Here is a 21983-nt window from a genome sequence, read left to right as displayed (position 1 = left end):
TAACTTGAAAAACATTTGTATGCTACCGTATCGGGCCGGGTCGGGTCAACATATCGCTAATTAAGTTTACAACCGTCTCCTGATCACGAGTGAGGCTTATCGTTATCGTCTCCTTTATATCCCAACGAGAAGCTCACATTCAGAGCTCCAATGGCGATATCTTCACCTCCATTGATATCATCATCATTCCCTCACAGAGAAACGATCCCCAACCCTTTGAATCCACCGAACCCAATTCTTCTAATCTCCAAATGCAGTTCCCTAAGAGAGCTGATGCAGATACACGCTCACGCCATCAAATCTCATCTCCACGACCACAAAGACCCTTCCTTTATCACAAAGCTGATAAATTTCTGCACGGAGGCTCCCACGTCGTCCTCGATGTCTTACGCACGCCACCTGTTCGACGCAATGCCTGAACCAAACATCATGAGTTTCAACTCCATCGCTCGTGGGTACTCTCGTTACACGAATCCTATTGAGTCTTTCACTCTCTTCGTCGATGTCTTGGAACGTGGGATGTTGTTGTTGCCTGATCACTACACGTTCCCGTCTCTTCTCAAAGCCTGCGCAGCTGCCAAAGGGATTGAAGAAGGTAGGCAGCTGCATTGTCTGTCAATGAAGCTAGGGCTTGATGGTGATGTGTTTGTTTGCCCTACGCTTATCAGTATGTACACCGAGTGTGGAGATGTGGACGCTGCTAGACGCGTGTTTGATCGGATCTTTGAGCCGTGTTGTGTTGTTTCTTACAACGCGATGATAACAGGATACGCGAGGAGGAACAGACCGAACGAGGCTTTGTCATTGTTCCGTGAGATGCAAGGTAAGAGCTTGAAGGTTAATGAGATCACCCTTTTGAGTGTTCTGTCTTCTTGTTCGCTTTTGGGGTCGTTGGGTTTAGGGAAATGGATAAATGAGTACGCTGAGAAACACGGGTTCTGTAAGTATGTGAAAGTAAACACGGCTTTGATCGATATGTTTGCTAAGTGCGGTAGCTTGGAGGATGCTGTGTCTCTGTTTGAGAGGATGAGATGTAAGGATACACCAGCTTGGTCAGCGATGATTGTAGCTTACGCGAACCACGGGGAAGCAGAGAAGTCTATGTTGATGTTTGAGAGGATGAGATCTGAGAGTGTTCAGCCTGATGAGATCACGTTTCTTGGCTTATTAAACGCTTGCAGCCACAGGGGTCTAGTGGAAGAAGGGCGTGAGTACTTCTCAATGATGGTTAACGAGTTCAAGATTATTCCGAGTATTAAGCATTATGGTTCTATGGTGGATCTTCTCGGTAGAGCTGGACATTTGGACGATGCGTATAGGTTCATTGATACACTCCCTATTAGTCCAACACCAATGTTATGGAGGATTCTCTTGTCTTCTTGTAGCAGCCATAACGATTTAAACCTAGCTGAGAAGGTTAGCGAAAGGATCTTTGAGCTAGACGACTCACACGGTGGTGATTACGTGATATTATCAAACCTATACGCTAGAAACAAGAAATGGGAAGATGTAGATTCTTTAAGAAAGGTGATGAAGGATAGAAGAGCGGTGAAAGTCCCTGGGTGCAGCTCGATAGAGGTAAAGAACGTGGTTCATGAGTTTTTCTCAGGGGATGGTGTGAGGTCTAATACACACACAACAAAGCTTCACAGAGCGTTAGATGAAATGGTGGAAGAGCTGAAGCTTGCAGGGTATGTTCCTGATACATCAGTGGTGGTTCATGCGGATATGGATGATCAAGAGAAGGAGATTACGGTTAGGTATCACAGCGAAAAGCTTGCGATTGCGTTTGGAGTGTTGAATACTCCCCCAAGAACGACGATTAGGGTTGTGAAGAATCTGAGGGTGTGTAGAGATTGCCACAATGCAGCTAAGTTAATCTCTGTTGTGTTTGGTAGGAGAGTTGTTCTTAGAGATGTTCAGAGGTTTCATTATTTTGAAGATGGTAAATGTTCTTGTGGGGATTTTTGGTGACGCCAATCCACAGAAACAACAATATGATTTTTTTGTATGTAAAAAATATGTAACTGTATAGTTTTTATACAGTGGTTTTGAAGCCGACCTAACATGTTTATTCGATCTAGTGTTTAGTTAACACAAAACAACCAAGGCCACAGACGTATGAGAGATCTTGACCCTCCATGCATCACTCATGTTGATCTCATGCGTCGAATGTGGAAACTTATGTTCATTCATTTCCTGTGCCTCTCTATTTGTCTTCTCTTTAGTTATGTCAAGCGTGTATTTATACAAAGTGACAGTAGTGGAGACAGGCACATTTTTTCAGTGGGTTCATTTTCATTTCGACTTTGTTATAGTATTACATAAGCTAATTTTTTAGTGTTTTACCATATGTGTTTTCGAAATGCAAGCAAGATTATTATATATAATACTAGTATCACACAAAGCATTTGGATATAGGTGACCTGTAACAGTCATGGAACCACCAATTTTTCTGGGTTACTCTTCTTCAACAATTTTATGTTTTTCTTCATCTTGCTTCTGAGTGTGTGGAACATCTGCTTGATGTCTTCTTATGTCTCTCTTCTAAGACAATCCAAAGCCTATGCTTGTAGAAGGCATCATCAAAAGAGTCTTCTTTATGTTTCCTTATCACTCTTCTGGTGAATGCATCCATCTCCTTATCATTAGCATCTCTCCTTATATGTTTATGAACCTTATTCCTCTTTCTCTTTCTCTTTCTCTTTCCAATTGGGACCTGTCCCTCAGAAAACTGTTGATAGATTGATAGCCTCCATTTCATCATACTCTGGAGATCTGCAGAGCGTCGACCATAATTTTGCTGGTGTCAATCAATGCCAGTTGAAGGTGTTGATTTTGCTAAAGTGTCAGAAAGGTGTCGATCGATATCCATAGGGTTTTGATCGACACTTGCTAAGTGTGTTTAATTAGAAGGTGCATAAGCGTGTCGATCAATGTCTACATAGTGTCGGTCATGTAGGTGTTCATTGTATATAAATTAGAGCATAGACTTCACAAATTAAATAGGCAAGTAAATCAGTAATCTATCTTATAAATGTTTCATGAATTGACGAAAAAATGCGCATAACACCCAAAAAGGTTGTGGGCTCACGCCTTCTCGCGATTGGGAAATGCAACTGCATCAACTACAGACTTTCAGGGGCTCGAATCTTAACCGCAAACTTCTCCTTCTGGCTTGGCAAGGATCTATCTACACAATCTGGACTGAGAGAAATAACAGACTGCATAGAGACTCCTATGGATCGCCCTCCTCCATCACCTCTGAGATAGACCAAATCATCAGAAGAAGAGTTGCTTCTCTTCGGTTCTCTCAGCCATCTCAAGCCTCTGCCCTTCTGCAAATCTGGTTTTCCACTTCTCCACATCATCAATGATAACGATCGTTTGATCTTCCACTTTAGACTCTAGATTGAGATTGGGTTCTATAATCTTCTCTGTAAAATTTCTTGTATTGGGCCGCTTGGCCCATTGGAAATATCAAATAGCCTGTAACATTTGCCTTCTTATGATTTTAAATTGAAAATCTTTTATCAAAAAAAAAACAAAACACCAAAAAAGGTTATGGCCCATAGGTGTATATATGGAATAAAAAAATACAAAGTATCTGCATTGAGCGTTTTCAAAATGAGTCTTTCATAATGTAAAAAACCGCGCTTCAAAGCCATGAGTCTCTATTACAAAGGCTGATTACTGATCCACCTTTGAAACATAATAGATGTCTCATTTGGTTTATACTCTGCCGTGTGTCCACTTCCCTATAATCAAAACGCTTAAAAGATTAAAATTATAACGCAAATTATGCAACGATATTACAATAGTAAGTCGAAACAAGAAGACTTACCTTGATAGTAGAAAATGTCATCTTATTGGAATAAGTTCTTGTGTATCTGTTAAAAAAAAAGAAGGAACCAATGATTTAAAGTGAGTTTCATATAAGCTTCGATACGATGACAAATAAATGAAAAATATTTTTTTTAAAAACACTGTATGTACCGTACCCAGCAATTTGAGATTTTATCATCCAAGGCCTCCAGTCATCAATGATGGAGTAATTGAGGGATTTGATCCAGGCTTGAGTTGCTAGGGAAGGCATCGTCATGTCATGATCACCACTGTACACCATAAACACACACAAAATTACAATCTCTTAAATTGTAGGTAAGTTTGAACAATATAGTTTACGATATTGTTTCAGTTGATCTTAGATTTTATAGAAACTAAAACCAAATAAAAGTCATGTAATTAGTTAGGATTGATCTTGGGATAAGTTTCATTTTGGTTGTAAAGAAATGATGTAACTTCAAACCTATAAATAAGAGACCGGTATCCTCTGATGCTGTTATTCACATGATAAGGTACGCTGCTTATAATGTCGGAACTGTATGGAATAGTCCTGTTACATCGCTTCCAATGTCCTTTAGTCCCCTGTATTCACAGATGATAAAAAATTTAGACTCTAGATCTTTCTTTATATCATCAACGATCTTAATCCAAAGTTGGCAAATACCTTTTGAACATGGAGAGCTTCACGGACTCTTTCGTTGTTGGCCCAACTTTCAATGAGATAATGTAGATAATACTGCCAAGACAACCATGTTTCAATATTTGTATGAGCTAACATATATATATATATATATATATATATATTTTCGCTGAAAATTTATTAAACAAAGGCTGTATTTACAACAAATGGAAGATTTCGATTTTTTTTAATTTGAAAAACTCTATTTATGAAAAAGTTGGAGATATGGCAAATATCTAGGAAATCATGGAATAGTGTACCGGAAAAAGGAAATCATTATCCCTTGATAAACCTTAAACGCCCACACATCTCTCTCTCTCAATTCTCTTTGCTCCCCACTCAAAAACTTCCCTAAGAAAGAAAACTCTCTCTCTCTCTCTCTCTCTCTCTCTCTCTCTCTCTCTCTCTCTCTCTCTCTCTCTCTCTCTCTCTCTCTCTCTCTCTCTCTCTCTCTCTCAAGAAAGGATGACGAAGAGTGGAAAGCCTCCGCATCAACCAAGAAACAAGACGTCGCACCACCGCCACCACCGCCGATTTTTCTGGTTGATTACTCCGATGAGCACACGACACCACAAGGAAGTCAAACTTCTCAAACCAAGTCAGATGCATTCGCCACTGCAGATGAGAAGTTGAACACTGAATCAGATGTTAACTCAGATCCAATGGAATTCGAAGAGGAAGAAAAACAAGAGACGGAGGAAAAAATCCGATCTTGGAGACCAAACTCCTATTATGACTCCAGAAGAAGTCTACAAGGCTCGAGGGAAGGAAAAATAGGTGTCCTCTGCTTATGCCTCTGATGCATAAGGAGATTCAGAGAAACCATAGTCTAATGAAGTTCAGGAAGTCGACGTTGAGGATGTGGAACTCCTGATCGATATCAAGAAGAAAGCCAATGGGAAGAAGAGAAAGGCGACACCTTCAATACTGAGGAACAATCCTAAAAGGAAGACTTCAAGGAAATAAACCGTGCCAGGAGCAGTGACACAGATCCATACTGAATCAACTCCAGCAAGAGATTCATCTGGAAAGACTACATGGGAGACTGGTTTTATCTAGAGGCTGAAGACACCTGGGGTTATCTTGATATTATCAAGAAGGGTCATCTTGAAAGCACTGTCACAAGGTTAGTGGGTTACGTCCCAAAGATTTTGAAGGAATTATATGCCGCATTATCCGGTGAGACAACCAGAGCCTCCAGGGAACGAGTTGAGGTCACTATCAGAGGTCAGGAGTTTGAGTTCTCTCCAGCCAGGATCAACGAGTATCTCAATCTGGATCCATTGACGAAATATAAAATAGAAGCTGATGAGACGATTGATGCATTTTCAAACGAGGAGCTGATAGACTTTCTGACAGAAGGTACTCTCAGTCTCAAGAACCTAACTACTCGCCCCTAATATCCTTGCAAGGCTGCTCTTGTGATTCAATCAGCGTACAATTGGGTGCCTTCGTCTCACAAGAATGCAGTATCAGCTGACAGAGCTTGTCTCATCTACAAAATGTTTCATGGGATTCGAGTTGATGTGGGAGAGATGATCTACTCACAAGTTCTGAATCTTGGAGTTCTTCAGAAGGAAGGAGGCAAGAAAGACATGAGGTGGCTGATCTTTCCTCGAACTATCTATGGCGTCCTTCAGAGTCAACATCTGCTGTAGAGAAGGCTGAGGGAAAAACTTGTGTATGTGATCTCATACAAGAAGGATTCTCGTCTTAGTGAAGAGTATCACAAGAAGCAGGAGGAAGAAAGAGCAACTGAAGAGGAAGCTCAGCGAAAGGCTAAGAAGAAAGGGAAAGCTGCATAAATGCCAGGATCATCAAAACCAACAGCATCTCAGCCTGGTCCATCAGAGGCTCAACATGCATCAGGCTCCGCAGAACAACATTATGTACCACCACGACAGTCTTCACGATCAGCAGAAAAATTTCAGACCATTCATCTATGAATTATGGCGGCTCCAAAAGAAATGCTAAGGAAGCCCAAATTGCATTTGAAGAAGCCTACATCTTTCTTCGACAGCTCGGGGTAGCAATGCAAGCTCTCACCAGTGTGTTATCACAGATATCTCGAATGATGTATCCAAGTAAGTCTTCTGTCTAGTTCATATAAATTAACATCTTTGAAAGTTTTTAACTTTGTATGCACTCAAGCCGGGGGAGAAGGTGAGCAAAATCCGCAACAGTCAGCTGAACGTGATGACCAAGGGACTTAGTTTCTGGGAGAAAAAAACTTAGTCTACTTAGGTCTATGTTTATGGGGGGAGTGTACTTGGTTTTGTATTTCTCACTAACTCTTAGACCCGCATGTCTTGAACTATTTTGGTTTTTAATGCACACATTAGTCAGGAGTTATGTGTTGAGACATTTGTGCTTGTATGTGAGCGGAGTCTTGTAGGTATTTGAGAAGCATTCAAAGTTAAAAAGAGAGAGATCGAAGATGCAAAGATCAGGTGGACGTTCTGATTCAGACTTAAGTGCAGCAACAAATGGAGCAGATTCTACGACAATGAGTATGCATGCGGATGAACAAGACAAAGTGAAAATCGAGACTTGAAGAACGGATTGGCGATCAAGTTAGAATTAATGCGGAGACATTTTGGAGAGCAAGCATGAAGAGATTAATCTTGGAGAAGGGAGATCTCACGATGGGAAGTTCATAAATACTTAGTAGGACTTTTAAGAAACTTACCATATTTGGGGGATTTAGTAAATATCGGATATGTGGCCAGGTTAGCTAACTTGGTTGTATTGTATATATAGTCACATAAGACCTATGTATTAGGATTGTCACTGAGTTATATTCTTAGCATAAGAGTGGGTTTTATAAGCTTGTAAGCGAGTGAAAGTATTAAGGGCTAAAGGGAGAGGTTTTGTATTCGACTTAAGGACGTGTGAGACTAGGGAAACGAGTCAAGAGGGTCTTAATCTTTTTGGAATTCTGTTTCAAGAGATACTTGTAAGTTCTCTTTAAAAAATACCAATAAAGACACATATCTTTGTAATCTTTTCTTTAACTATGAAGAGTTCGCCCTAAAGCTCTCAGGCCCGACTATCGAGACTCGTTTGCAGCCGCCAACTCTCGACGCCGGAGAGGCCTCTGGCCGCCGACGTCGGGACCTCCGATCCAGCTCTTGTCGTCTACTCTGTTTCCATTTTGCTTCCACTGTCGTCTCTACTCACGCCAGCGTTTCTCTTCGAAGAAATCTGTTTGGTGTAAGTCGAAGCTCTTGTCCGTCTCCTTACAGATCTGGTTTCACTGAATCTGAAATTTTTTTTGGGGGGGTTCCCACCCCGTCGATTACAGTCGCCGCACTTCATCAACATCGGTTTGCTTCTACCCTTACCTCTCTTTCGATGAATATCCACCCCTTGTTGGGGTCGACGCCGTTCATCCATGCGGAGTTGCGCCTCACCTACCAGATCCATCGTCAGCTCCGTCGCGTAATCGTTCCGCATCACCAAATTTTCTCTGTCCTCAGCGATTTAAGAAAAGCTTTAGCTTTCTCCCTCCTCTGCGTCTCATCTCAATATCTGTTGTTTGGAGGCCTGAGCCGATAACCCGCCCCTCACCGGCTCTATCCTATCTACTCACCCGTCGCCATATTTCCTCTGCGGTACTTTCATCTTTCCGACGAGGTCACTTTCCTAATTTCCTACGCTTCTTTACCAAAGCGGGATTACATATAACGCCTGCTCTCTCTTATGCGAAGAGTTTATTGTTTAGTCAGTTACCGATGGGTTCATCGGGATCGCCTTCATCACCACTAGCATACTTCTGCTTGGAGAAGCGAACTGGTTCATCCACTATCTCCTTGATAAGGAGTGTTTCCCTTCCAAACATTAAATGGAAGTGTCCATCCATATCTATAACCGTTTTGATACCTTGTGTAGCGGCTCGTTCGGGCCTGGAGATACAACGGATTTCGTTTCGACGATATTCCGAGGTGCGGGTTGGGTGTTAACGTCACCTCTTTATGTGACTATTTCTCAGCTGTCCGATTTTTTCGTGAAAGCCTTATCGACGCATTTGAGTTTCGTCTTGAATTCACGGTCATCTTCTCATGAAGAACTATCTTGTTTATCTGCTTGTGTTATTGTATTTTATCTTTTGAATCAAAGAGGATGGTGCATTCCCTCTTTTTATTGTAACTGAAAGAGTTGAGTTTGAATGAAAGTAAGTTGTGTTTCAAAAAAAAATACACATATCTTTTTAAAATTATTTTCTGGTGTACTTTGTACTTTACATATGTGCTGTCGTTCTTGCATTTACATTATCAACATTAAATTGTTGATTCTCATATCTTTATGGGATTTGTAAGTTCGGTTTCACTAGATGAAGGAAAAAGGCATTACTTACATAGCAATCAGGAGATATATTTTCCGTTTCATCATCACTGCAATCTGGCAATAGTATATTATTTGGATTTATTTTGTCAGTGCACTGCAAGTAGTTAAAAAATAAATTAGAATTAATGTTGGTATAATTAGTACCTAGCAAAAAATGATTGAAGTTCAGAGTGTTTACCTTATGGTATTCTGCAACAAGTTCCAAACACTTTGTATTACGTGGATCCACATTTACATAAACTCCTTTGCAATTTCTGTTCAGTGACTGATAAAAAAAAGTTGTATATATTGTTGTATCATTTGAGGCTTCGTAAGTAGTAACCGTAGAAAATTAAAGGGAAATTTGATGGCATGTTGCACTTTCATACCTCGTATAGTTCATCAGAGATTAATGACATTCCATGAGAAAATGGAATACGATAGTTTAATTCAAATTCAGGATATGTTACTGGGTTTCCGAGCACATACCCCTGGTTTTGTACAAAGAAATATATTATAAATCTTTACACCAAAAAATAAAAATATATTATAGATCTCTTGATTTAAAAAAAATGTAATAATTAGAAGAAGTTAAGTATTAATGACCTGTAGATTGATGAGAGGTTTGCAACATATATAATTTCCTGCATCAATGATACCACTATTGTTAAAAAGAGAGAATATCAAAGCGATTGATTTGATAAAAACATACCTTTTGAGATTTTCTGAACGAGTGCCGGAACAATCTTACCGGAATAAGAATCTCCGATAACGTAAAATGGGTTGGAGAAAAACTGTGGATGCTTGCTTAGCCACTGCCAAAAAAGGAAAAAAACTCTACAGTTTGCTACTAAATCAAAGTTTCTTTCTAAAGTAGTTTTACAAATTTAATCTTTTCAAACAATGACAGACCTATTTTACAAAAGTGGCTTTTAATAAAAAAATATTTTCATTCAATCAAAAAAGATAACCTCTCGCGGAATACCACTAAGAACTTTAACCGATTTAATTAAAAACTAGATCTCGATCCGCACAACTGTGCGGATATTTATATATATATATATATATATATATATATTTTTATGATTACTTATATATTTAAATTTGTACATAATTTTTTTAATATAATAATTTTATATTTTTCATGCTATAAATTAATTAATTATTTCAAATCATCACAAACATATTTTGTTTTTATTATATATTTATCCTATTGAATTTACGTTTGATTAAAAAAAACATTTATGCACAAAAAAACATATTTACAAATTATTTTGTATTTAATTTGTTATAATCATGACCCGTAATTCAAAGTGTTAAAATTCTTTTAGCAATTTTTGTTATGTTTATTCATTTTAGATAATAAATGACTGTGTATATAAATTTTGAAGATGAATTAATTTTATATATGTATTATATAGTCTACTAATGTTAAACCATTCTAACAACATATTATATCATTAGCATAAATGTTTATATTTATGAAAATAAAATATATTAACTTATCAATTTAAAATAATTTTATCATATTAAGTTCAATATAATAATTTTCTTTTAAAATGGTAGATATTATTATAAATAGATAAAATAGAATATGATTTGTTTTTTTTTCATTTTGTAAAAAAATGATTTTGTATATATAAAATATAATAAATTTCATTACTAGTTACGAAATTAATGTAAATATTTAATTACAAATTTTGACAGTTAAGATCTTGTTATAATCTTTTTCAACAGATTTGTTAAAAATTTTAAATATAAATATTTATGTTTAAATTTAAAAGATATCAAAATATATTATGATTTAAGTAATTAGAAATATTATATTATATTAGTATTAACTATTAAGGTAATACATTTAATAAAATTTTCAAATAATGGTCCAAATAAAAATATCACTCGAAAGAAGTCATAACTTTTATTTTAATAGATAAGATTATTAGACAATATATTGTTAAGAATTTATGCTAAGATTTTTTTAAAATTTTTAATATATTACATGATTTACAAATTTAACTCGTTTTAACAATGAATAATATTTATTTATTTATTTAAATGAAAGAATTTTTGAAAAAGGTTACTTTACCAATATATATAATTTGGTATATTTATTTATATAGCATATCTAATTTAGTACTGTATAAACTATAATTAGTTTTATAAACATAGCATGTAATTTTATTGCAATTAAAATTAATTTATAATAAAATTATATTGCTAATCACGAAATTATTAATTTATTATTTTATAAAATATATTTAATTTTTTTTTAAGATCTTGCTAGATTTTCTCAACATATTTTCTATGAATATACAATGTTATAATAAATCATAATAATGATACGATTAGAAAATAAATGTAACATGATTTTCTAAAAATAAATCCAACTTAAAAAAATCACACATGGATCAAAGTTGTGACTTCTGTTTTAATATATAAGATGCTCCTTTTTTTATATTAGATAATGTGTTTTAGAGTGATGCACATAGATTAAAAAAAATTTATACTTTTTATACAAAAACATAGTGACGCACATAGATTAAAAAACATAATTATTTCTTAATACTTTTTATACACAAACAAAACTAAATATTCACTTAACCCTAAATGAACCATAACAAAATATATTTCATAATATAGTTGGTCAAATAACATAAAAATTATTCAATTTTATATTGATAATTGAAACATCCTCTAGTTTACAACAAAAAAAAATTCTAAAAGATGTCGAGTATATAAAAATATAAGAGTTTAATAATGGGCTAGGTTTAAATGTGATGGCTTACATCTCGCCAAGGTCGATAACTTTAGACAACGAGGGCCGAAGCCAAGAGTGTTTGCTAGGTTTGAGATGGATCTGGATAATCGAAATTTTATGGTATCCATATCCACCGGATCCATAGATTTAATATCTAAATTTGGATTCATGGCTTTTGGATATCCGAAATTTAGATACTTGGTTAAATATTATAATATCTATAGGTATTCGGATTGGATTTTGATCCGTAAACAAATAAATTTATTCTGTCCAAAGTAGTACAAAGGGATGATATCAAGTGGAGTCGAAGCTTATCTATGTTGAGGAATAATATCTAGCTCAATGTGTAATAATTTTGTTTGTGATTTATTTTATGATTTGTATGTGTATTATTGTAGTTGTGAATTATTTTGTTAACTTTAAAAGATGTTAATCAAAAGAATTTAGTAAATATGCTTATGTTTTGACAAAAGTACTTGATATTATTAAAGTTATTGATACAACATACCAAGAAATTGTTTTAACCATTCTATCCACTCATAAAAAAATACAACAACACAAAACTTAGTCAAATTTACTAAAACTAAGAGAGAAAACTTAGTCAAATTCACAAAATATCTTATGATCTAAAAGACACATTAAACCACATGACTTGATATTTTTAAAGTTATTTAACATTTTTGGAAGTTAAAAAACATAACTTGAAGTTACTTAACACTCTTGAAAATCTAACAAAAAAAAACAAAACTTGAAGTTAGAACACATTAGCAAACACATAAATCAACTTAATAAAATAAAATCATCAGAGAAGACTTCTCCATTTAGCTAGAAACATTATTAAGCATCAATGTTTGTAACTTCATAATTATCACCAATTAAGTTATGAATTCCACTCAGTAGTCCCAATATTGACTAATAAACATGAATTAACAAGAAAATATTAAAAATTCATTTTAATTTTGGAGAAACTTGAAGTTTAATAAGGATTTACGTAGAAGACTTCAAAAAAAGTCATCCATGGAAGACTTCTTTTGAAGTCTTCCAAGAGAAGTCTTCTTCTTAAGAAGTCTTCCATTTAGGTCATTTTTGCTATTGCAAATTTACGAAAGAAAACTTCTTAAGAAGTCTACTCTACAGAAGACATCTTGAGAAGTCTTCCTTTGTAAATATTTGCTTACTTTTGAATTTGAAATTTTTTCGAAAATGCTAGAGAAAACTTCCAAAGAAGTCTTCTCGGATAAACAGGTTAGTTTTGCAATTGACTGAAGCTTGTCAGAAATTTGACTTTTTAGAGAAGACTTCTAGAGAAGTCTTCTGTAAGTCTTCTATCGGTCTTCTCAATGTCACACGAAATCTCCTGAGTTACTTTTGTAATTGACTATATTTGACTTTCTCAGAAAGAGAGAAGTCTTTCGATGGAAGGCGTCTTTAGAAGTCTTCTTTTGCAGCCAAAAGTTTAACCAAAACCCGGAATAAAACTTGGGAAGACTTGTAAAGACGTCTTTAGAAATCTTCTCATTAATGTTAAATGTTTTACTATTATTTTTCAATTGCAAAAGTAAAACCCACACACACATCTTGCGACAGTGAGAAGACTTTGGAAAGACTTTCAGACGACTTCTTTAGAAGTTTTCTCCAAGAAGACTTCCCAAGAAGTCTTCTATAAAAAGTCAAATTTCTAACCAATTTCGGTTAATTGCAAAATTAACCTGTTTATTCGAAAAAAATTCTTGGGAAATCTTCTCTTGGAATTTCATTTTTTGTTAACAAAGGAAAGCCAGAAGACTTCTCTAGAAGTTTTCTATTAAAAACACACAAAAGGTCAATTGCAAAAGTAACCTATGCATTGATCAGAAGACTTCTTCGTCGAACTGATCTGAAAAATGAAATGTGGTTCTTGATTTCATACATTGAACCCGTGAGATGACTTGTGTGGCTTTTCCAATCACCCAGAACTTCACCACAACAGCTACCAACTCGTTAATAATGAGAATCGTGAGCTTCAGTGCCTATATGAACCTTACATAATTGGTAATCAAAATCTTCAGTTTTTTGGATGAATTTTGAGAGAAAGTGTAAGATATGTGGTTTGTGTGGATAAGAAGTGTGAAAGGATGAGAAAAAATCGAAACTTTAAGGCATTAACACCTTCAATTTGGTTGTTCATGGTGGTTGAGGTATTTGATGTTAATGGCAATATTGTAAATACTTGGTGAAGATGAGGATGATAAGATAAAATCATCATTTTCAAAAAAAATAAAAAAAATAATGACATTTTCGTGAATAAATAGAATCTCTAGGTTGAATAAGGCAAAACAAAGATTCAAAAAAAGCATATGTCATTTTTGTGTTTGACTCAAAGTTTTGAGCCATTTTTGAAAGAACTCCAAATATTTATTCTGCACAAGATGCATATCTTAACCTAAGTATATATTTCTTTAATAATTTTAAATCTTAAACATTTCTAAATCTCAGACAAAAAGAACAAAATGAAAATAAACTCCAAAAACAATATTTATATTAAGCAATAATCAAAATGAAAAAAAAACGACATAAAAAGAGAAAAAATATTGAAGATATATAGGATTGACACGTGAACGTAAACTTTTCATAACCATAATTAACTTTTAAATTGGTAAATCAGGATATAAAACCAAGTTGGCACAATTTCATTGTAACCAAATAGTAGGCCTAAGATTCTTCGGCCTAAACGTTAGGTTCTTATGCGATAAGTGATTTTTGACCTAAAATATTTTTTTAAAATGAGATCAGCTCATCATTAAACAAATTATGTAATTAAAAATTAATTTTTTTCAAGGCCAAAATATTCGATCAATAATATAAATTTTATTTTTTCATTTATTTTTTTATATAATTTTTATATAAATTCACTTTGCGCAAGGCGCAAGTATTACCCTAGTACAATATTAATAATCAAAGTCCTAAATAATATAAAACTTTAAATTATTAAAAAAGAGTTATGCAACATAACATTTATAGTATCTTTCTCATTAACAAGAGTAAATCAAACCTTTATATTTCTTTTCTGGAAATTCATCTAACAAATTATATATATATATATAATATATATATAGGTTTATCATGCTTTTTAATCAATAATATAGCCAAATCACTTAACTTTTTGATGTTTTTTTACGTCAATCAAATAAATATAAAAACCTAACAGCAAAAAAATTTAAACCAAACATCCATACTTTTTAGTTTTATTTTTCTTTGAGTCTTGTTTATTGAGATTTGATTAATTATATATTTTTATCCATTTCATATTTGAATAGTGAGATATTTAAGATCTTGTTTTGTTCTTTGTACTAAATAGTTCCACAAGTTTTATGCACTCGACATCAACAAGTTAACAAAAATGGAAAAAAGTTGGCAACAATGAAATATTGCTTCAAAAAGTTCAAAAATTATGGCCCCATATATATGTTTAGTAGTTAAGGGTGGCATGGATATTATCAATAAATTATGGGCCCATAAAAGTTAGCAACAACTGTGATTTGTTTTCTAGTTTAGGGATATTTGATTTTCCAATCTATCTTATTAAAACAGAAACATTCTATTGGACTTAACATTTATTTTGTAAGTTTTTAAATTAAGTACACCTTTATACTTTATAGTTAAATCTACATTAATCACTAATGTTCCTTTCTTTATACTACTATCCATGTTTCCAAACAATATACTTATTTCTTCATACTACTATTACTGTTTCCAAACAATATATTTTTTATATTACTATCAATGTTTCCAAACAATACAATAATTAATTTTAGTTATTTTATATCTATCATTTTCTCTTTAAAATTTTGTAGAAACGTCATAATTTCATAAATTGTAAAATAATGAACTTTAAAATTTGGATTATAAGATTACAAATTATGAAAATTATAATTTAAATCAAATTATATTACATATCGGTCATCCATCAGTTCAATCGGTTAGTCTCGGGTAATAATTTTTTTAATATGAATATTTTAAGAACCTAAATTGAATTGTCAGATCTCCAGATTAACCGGTGTAATCACAATCAGATTGAATTTAAAAACACTAATTTAAATGCAAAAATATTTTAAATACACACTCTTTAAAAATTACCAAAATATTTATTAAGTTATTAGTGAAATTTTTCATCGTAAAATATTCCGCGCTTCCAAAGCGCGGATCAAGATCTAGTTTATTTTATTTCAGAAAATACAGATATCCAATTTTTCGGATATCCAAAAATATTCTATATATTTAGAATACTTAAGTATATTTACGAATATCTTATCCATTTTATTTAGTATAAGCAATTCTAAAAACTTATAGGAGTTTGTTTTTTTTTTAAAATATATATTTTACATAATATAAAATTGAAAATTGAAAATTAGCTAAACTATATGTTCCATAATTTTTAGAAAACATAAAATTTTAAGGAAAATGTATTTTTATAAAGATTTTATATTCATTTATTAATTTAATACTTTTATAAGATCTTATAAATAAAACTATTAAAACTATATGTAACTACATTAATTTATTTTGGATAATTTTTATTATATTAATTTATAATTATTATCTAACTAATATAATTATCTAATCTAATAGATAAATCACAAATTTCTTTTAAATTATATAAAATAATTATATAATTATTAGTTAAGGGTAACAACAATTTTTACCGATCTAAATTTTAATGTGAGAAACCTCTCTTAAATGCAGTAAAACCTCTTTTCTATAAATTTATTTTTCTAATTTTCTTTTACATATTTCACCAATTTTATTTAAAATTAAATTTTGGATTGTGTCAAATTATCAATAACTGCTATAGAAAACTTATTTAAATATAGAAAAAAATTAAAAGCTTTTCAGTTTTTCATAAATTTTTTTTTCAATGATTTTGTTCTGTTAAAAGTTCACTATATATTTATTGATGCAATACAGTAAAGACAAGTATAAATATATAAACTATTGTGCTTTCCGGTTAGCTAAAGTTACAAATTTTAGCCTAAGTTCTTTTGTAGTTAATAAAATCTGACCTGTCATAATTGTTTCTGAATCTGCCACCGATTACAAGACATACAAGGGCTTTCAGAAGACACTCAAGTTTGCCATATTATTATTACCTTTTGAAGAAACTCATGGATCATCTTTACTTCATTTGTGTCACTAGTTTTATCAAGTGGAGTTCTTGAGTATGAGAAACCAGATCCAACAGGTTGATCCAAGAATATTATGTTAGCCACCTGAAAATGTGATGAAGATTATGAAAAGTATCAAATAGATCATTGGATTTATGATCGACATATGAACGTACTTTCCATCATTACCTGTGTCCATGAATATGAAGTAGAAATCAAAGAAGCGAGATTTCCATTGTAAACCTCGAACTTAAAAGCCAGAGGTCCTATTTTTGGTTTCACCACTTTAAGCAAAACCATTGAAAAATGATGGTTTAAATGAATATATTTTATAGATTTTACCATTCTCAAAAAGAAGCCCTCCGAGAGAAGAGCATCCAGGTCCACCATTTAGCCAAATAAGAAGAGGATCTTCCTTTGGATTCTTCTCAGATTGGATGAAGTAGTAGAACAATTGTATATCCTCTTCCTCACCAATACCGATGTACCTGTCGTTCACAAGAATAGCAAATTATTAATTCCAAACTCAAATGCACATATTTTTATTCTTTTGGTCAGAGTATATATTATTATTATTATTCTTTTTCACATATTATACATTGGTAAAAAAAGAAAAGAATAAACATTTCACACACCCGGTTTCAAGCTCAAAAGGAAGAGGGCCTTCAAAGCCGGGAAGAAACTTGACTATAGAGCCAGAATCAACTTGATGACTCAAGACAAAAAGAAGTAGAAGTAGAAGCAGAAGCTTTAGAGTCAAACTCATTCTTTTTAAAATTCTAAGTATTGAGTCTTTTTGTTCAAAAAATATTGAGTCTTTTACAGGATAAAGGAATCTATATAGGTAGCAACCATTCAGGGTCCGCTAATTAGGAGGGACAAACAGTATCGTCCCCGTAAATTAATAGTTAAGGGGATTAATTTTTTTTTGTAAGTCTATATTTATATACAGAAAAATGAAAAATAAAATAAATAAAATTGAAAAGGGCCCAAAAATATTTGATATGTATATAGTTTTATTTTCATCATGAAATATACAAAATATTACTGATTAAAATTTTTAGAATATTTTAAATATATTATGAATATAAATCTTAAAGGGTAAAAGACTAGAGCCAATAATATTGTTAAGCTGGTCCTGCAACCATTTATCACTGTGAATACTGACATAAATGAGCAACAGTTTTAAGTTCACGTGGTGAGTACAGCTAAGCCAATGATATTGTTAAGCTGGTCCTGCAACCATTTATCACTGTGAATACTGACATAAATGAGCAACAGTTTTAAGTTCACGTGATGAGTACAGCTGTTAGTAATTAATAATTCTCAAAACATTCTCTAAAAGAAAAATGACTATATGATATACTAACAATGATTGACATAGTTTGAAATTAATTGTGACGTGAAAATTTAAATTTAATATTAATTTTTAATTTTTTAGAATATGATAATAAATCATTTAGCATTATTAATATAACAATAAATAAGATAATAGTAGAAATAGAAATATAATAATATTATATATTTTTTGACAACATATTATATAATTTTCAAAATATTATTTATTTATATTTTTATAATTATATAATTTTTATTAACTATTAAAAAGATATGATTGGTACGTGAATGTAAATTTTTTATAATCATAATTAATTTTTAAATTGATAAATCATGATATAAAATCTAGGTGACATAGTTTCATTGTAACCAAATAATAGATATAAGATTATTCGGCCTAAACGTTAGATTCTCATGTGATAATTGATTTTTTTTTTAAGAAGAAGAAGAGGCATCTGTAACATAAACCATAATTTGAGTGTTGTAACATTAACTGACATGGAAAATAAGAGCTGATGATATGGAAATCGGTAAGTCAGCTACCAAATGAATACAAAACCCAGCCTACATAAATCAGTCTGTAACAACAAATGTAAGTCAACATAACGTGAATACTATTTTAGTAATTAATCTTTCGCTAATAAATCAGCTCCAAAGAAAATATTAAGTCAATCGTATCATCAAATAACCCAGCGTTAAATAGATGTTATTCTAGTAATTAATATTTCATTAATAGGTCAGCCGTAGTTAAGCTGTGTTTACTATTAATCCAGCTTATTACGACTGATTATAAGTAAATCAGCCGTAACTACCTTTCATATGTTAACCGTAAATTTAATAACTCAGCCAGTCAGTGAACGCTAAATCAAATGGAGAAACAAAACTCAACCATATCTTATCTAAAACTCAGCTAAGTTTCCGAGAAATCAGCATGTCGATGTATAAGTCAGCTGTAACTTATGTTTGTAAGTCAGCCATTATCTCATAACCCAATCTCATTTCTGTAAATCAACCATAATGTGCAGCTGATTTATTCACAGAAGTCAGTCAATTTCTCATAAGTCAATTGTGTTGTATGAATCAGCCGCAATGTAATCATAATTCAGTCATCAATACTGTCGAAATATTTTACGGCTGAATTCATTAATACACGTCAGCGATTTTTCTATGTGGTTTCCGATTTTTTCGATTTTGTAGTTACGTTTTTTGTCATAATGTAATGAAAAAGCATGCATGGTATTTAAAAATTGATAGTAATAAAAAAAAGTTACATGGTTATGGTCATTTCACCTAATTTATAGGCTAATTAAGTGAAATGTTGGTGTTATTGGACGGAGAGAAAGTTTTGTGAATGTACGGAAGCTTGAGACAGCCTGGAAATCACATGTATCATGTAAGAATGAAAGTGAGCACCGTTCAGTTATCACCGTCAATTATGGAGGTGAACTACACGCTCTGCCTTCATGCCATGTGGTAGGGAATTGTAATAATTAGTGAACCCAACTAAAGTTAACTGAAACTGATTAGAGACAAACAACAAACTGGAGAGTCAATTAACCCGCAGTAACGGGTTAGCATATTTTGTTTAAACCATTGCTCTATTATTTGATCATCATGATAAGAAAATAGATATGAAACACATATTTGTAATATGATTTTTTAACTTCTAGACACACTTTATCACTTTCATATTACAGTTTAAGTCACATTGCACTTGAGACACACTTCTTTGTGTGTTAAAGACATCAATACCCTCTGATCTAAACGACAACCAGTTTCCTCGTGACAACACCTATTCTAACTCAAACTCTGTCTTTCTTAATTCCACTTTAAATCCCAATTACCTGACTCTCATCTCAGACGCGACTAAGATTAAGAACCGTTTTCTCTCCGAAGGGAATCGACTTCTCGTTGTTTCTAATCGATTAAAGAGAAACACCTTTTATCCAATAACAGTCCAGATTCTGCGATTCAAGAGATTTTTACCCAATCACAATCCCAGTCACGATTCAAAAGATTTTTGATACATAGCTTTGGATGTATCTGTATATAAGTTTCTTTCTTTTATAACAGAAACTCGTTTTTCTCAATAGTGGAAGAAGACAAGCGATGATTCTTTGTTTCTTGGAGTTTAATTGCATAAATCTGAAGGGTCATCAAATCTCTTTTTCCTTTCTCTGTCTATAAGCCCAAAACTCATTTTCAGCTTCTTCTCGTTCTTGGTTTGAGATCACTACAAAGTGAGTTTTATTTCTTTTTTTTTTCATGTTCTAATTAATCAATGATCCTACTTTCTTTCTTTTTTAAAGGTGTTCTTTGGAGATGGTATTTTAAGAAAAGAAAATACATAGCAAGAGACAAAATCGATCTAAGAAGTTTGTTCTTTAGGTCTGTTTCAATTTTTTTTCTGGGTCATTCCTAAATTCAACAACTCAGGTAGATAAAGATTGCTCAGATGCAAAGTGGCTTGCTGTTTAATGGGTCAAAGTTTGAGTCTTCGTCAGAGAATTTTGGGTTTAGGATTAAAAGATTAAAACTTTGGTCTGGGCATTTTTTTCATTTTTTCTGGGTTTTTGTTTGGAGGTTGGAGCAGTGGAACAACTTTTCTGGGCTGAAGAGATCAGGGGCGGTTGTTACTGGTGGCCGGAGTTGTCTTGGTGTCTAGACAGACATGGCGCCTTTCATCCAAACCCTCAAGGCTCTGCTCTGTATCTTCAAATGCTTTGAAAGCACTCTCTAGGAATGGGGATATTGAAAAGTGAACTCCCAAAAACCATTTTAATAGCGACTCCATCAGGTTTATAGTTGGATTTTCTATTGCGTCCATAAATCAAACATCAATCAAACATCTATTTTTCCATCCACAAGTAAATGTATTTGTCCATGGAAAGGCTTCCACAAATTTTTTTTTGGATCAAACTCCTTGTACACAAAACATACTTCATACATATAAATAGTAAGGTTTGGAAAAAGCTAAAAAATATGGATTGATAAAACTTTTAAAATGTTAGATATGAACTCGTCCACTAAAAAAATATGAAATATTATTTTAAAATTTTAGATGAAAAATGAGTATGTTCTTTTCAAAACCCGTCCACAAAATGTCATCCACAGTAATTTTTTATATACTATTCATCTATCCGCAAATATTTTTTTTAATATCTATGTCCACAATTGTTATGTCCATAATTTATTTATATAATTCATTATATACTATCACCCAATTCAATTTCAATTTTTTTTAATTTTTAATATATCAAAACATATATAATATAGATCTGAAAATGTAGAAGAAAAGAAGTTATAATTCTTTATGTTCATTAGATGTTTATATTTATAAATTACAATATGAAATAATAACAATCATAACAAATTGTAAAAAAAAATTCAAAACAAATCATATTATTAGAGAGAGAGAGTGTCCCTAAGATTTGCCTTTACATTAACATAAATTAAACAGACAAGCTCTCAGGTCTCAACAAGGGTATCGTTGTCCTACAATATACTACAAGACAAAAAAAAAGTGTTCCTACTGTTAAATGTGTCCCTGAGTGTAAGCCAAACTCAGAATGTGATCCATAGTTTATAATATCAAAATAAGATTCAAAAATTTAACACTCGCAACAGTGGTTACCAAACAGGCTACGCTATGCAGTGATCGTTTGATTTTCTCAGTAAAAATAAAAGACTCGTATTGGATCGCTTGTCTTTTAAAAACTACTCGTATATAGTCTTTTTTTTTCCAAACTCTCTGGCAGCCCACTAAGGCTGTTCCTTTTTCAATCCTAAGTAAGTTGCTAAAAAAAAAGTCGTTTTTGGCTGTATCCATCAACAGTTCTCTTCGCCACTGATGTTTGAACTTAGAACCTTATTGATTATCATTTTTGGGTAGCCA

At 32.7% G+C, this 21983-nt stretch overlaps 2 protein-coding genes and 1 long non-coding RNA gene across 10 annotated transcripts; 2 read left to right on the top strand and 1 right to left on the bottom strand.

Annotated features, from left to right (window-relative positions):
- On the top strand, positions 1–2083 carry LOC108806758 (pentatricopeptide repeat-containing protein At2g02980, chloroplastic). The gene has a single exon (XM_018578946.2). The coding sequence runs from the start codon at positions 151–153 to the stop codon at positions 1972–1974; it is 1824 nt and encodes a 607-aa protein (XP_018434448.2). The 5' UTR covers positions 1–150; the 3' UTR covers positions 1975–2083.
- A 1467-nt stretch (positions 2084–3550) lies between these two features.
- Positions 3551–17606, bottom strand: LOC108813287 (serine carboxypeptidase-like 10). Of its 7 annotated transcripts, none has more exons than XM_056988819.1 (14): positions 17386–17597; positions 17093–17238; positions 16940–17016; positions 16736–16855; positions 9564–9666; positions 9458–9495; positions 9241–9342; positions 9051–9137; positions 8883–8966; positions 4511–4582; positions 4310–4428; positions 4002–4115; positions 3833–3890; positions 3551–3772 (listed from the first exon to the last, which is right to left on the bottom strand). In XM_056988819.1, exons 1-14 carry the CDS (start codon positions 17514–17516, stop codon positions 3659–3661), a joined length of 1365 nt encoding a protein of 454 aa, XP_056844799.1. In that variant the 5' UTR covers positions 17517–17597; the 3' UTR covers positions 3551–3658. The 7 variants fall into 7 exon arrangements, 6 of the variants coding, with proteins under 6 accessions (XP_056844799.1, XP_056844794.1, XP_056844796.1 ...); XM_056988814.1 differs by having other exon boundaries at positions 3551–3758; positions 3845–3890; positions 17386–17592; XM_056988816.1 differs by lacking the exons at positions 4310–4428; positions 4511–4582 and having other exon boundaries at positions 3551–3758; positions 3845–3890; positions 8883–8926; positions 17386–17598.
- A 2143-nt stretch (positions 17607–19749) lies between these two features.
- Positions 19750–20990, top strand: LOC108808913 (uncharacterized). 2 transcript variants are annotated; one of them, XR_008935766.1, is made up of 2 exons: positions 19750–20328; positions 20672–20990. It is a non-coding gene; the product is annotated as an uncharacterized LOC108808913 (long non-coding RNA). The 2 variants fall into 2 exon arrangements; XR_001942749.2 differs by having other exon boundaries at positions 20398–20990.
- Positions 20991–21983: the final 993 nt, after the last annotated feature.

Source organism: Raphanus sativus, chromosome 6 (genome assembly GCF_000801105.2).
Source record: "Raphanus sativus cultivar WK10039 chromosome 6, ASM80110v3, whole genome shotgun sequence".
Taxonomy (NCBI): Eukaryota; Viridiplantae; Streptophyta; class Magnoliopsida; order Brassicales; family Brassicaceae; genus Raphanus; species Raphanus sativus.
The sequence above is the reverse complement of the archived record's forward strand: the minus strand, read 5'-3'. Positions and strand labels throughout refer to the sequence as shown.

What these genes read in the sequence shown, in the direction of transcription:
- LOC108806758 (XM_018578946.2), top strand. Translation starts at nt 151, where the DNA reads ATGGCGATATCTTCACCTCCATTGATATCATCATCATTCCCTCACAGA.
- LOC108813287 (XM_056988819.1), bottom strand. Translation starts at nt 17,516, where the DNA reads ATGAGTTTGACTCTAAAGCTTCTGCTTCTACTTCTACTTCTTTTTGTC. An exon ending in CTTCATATTCATGGACACAG is followed by an intron (nt 16,856 to 16,939) that starts GTAATGATGGAA and finishes TCACATTTTCAG; the next exon opens with GTGGCTAACATAATATTCTT. An exon ending in TTGTTGCAGAATACCATAAG is followed by an intron (nt 8,967 to 9,050) that starts GTAAACACTCTG and finishes AACTACTTGCAG; the next exon opens with TGCACTGACAAAATAAATCC.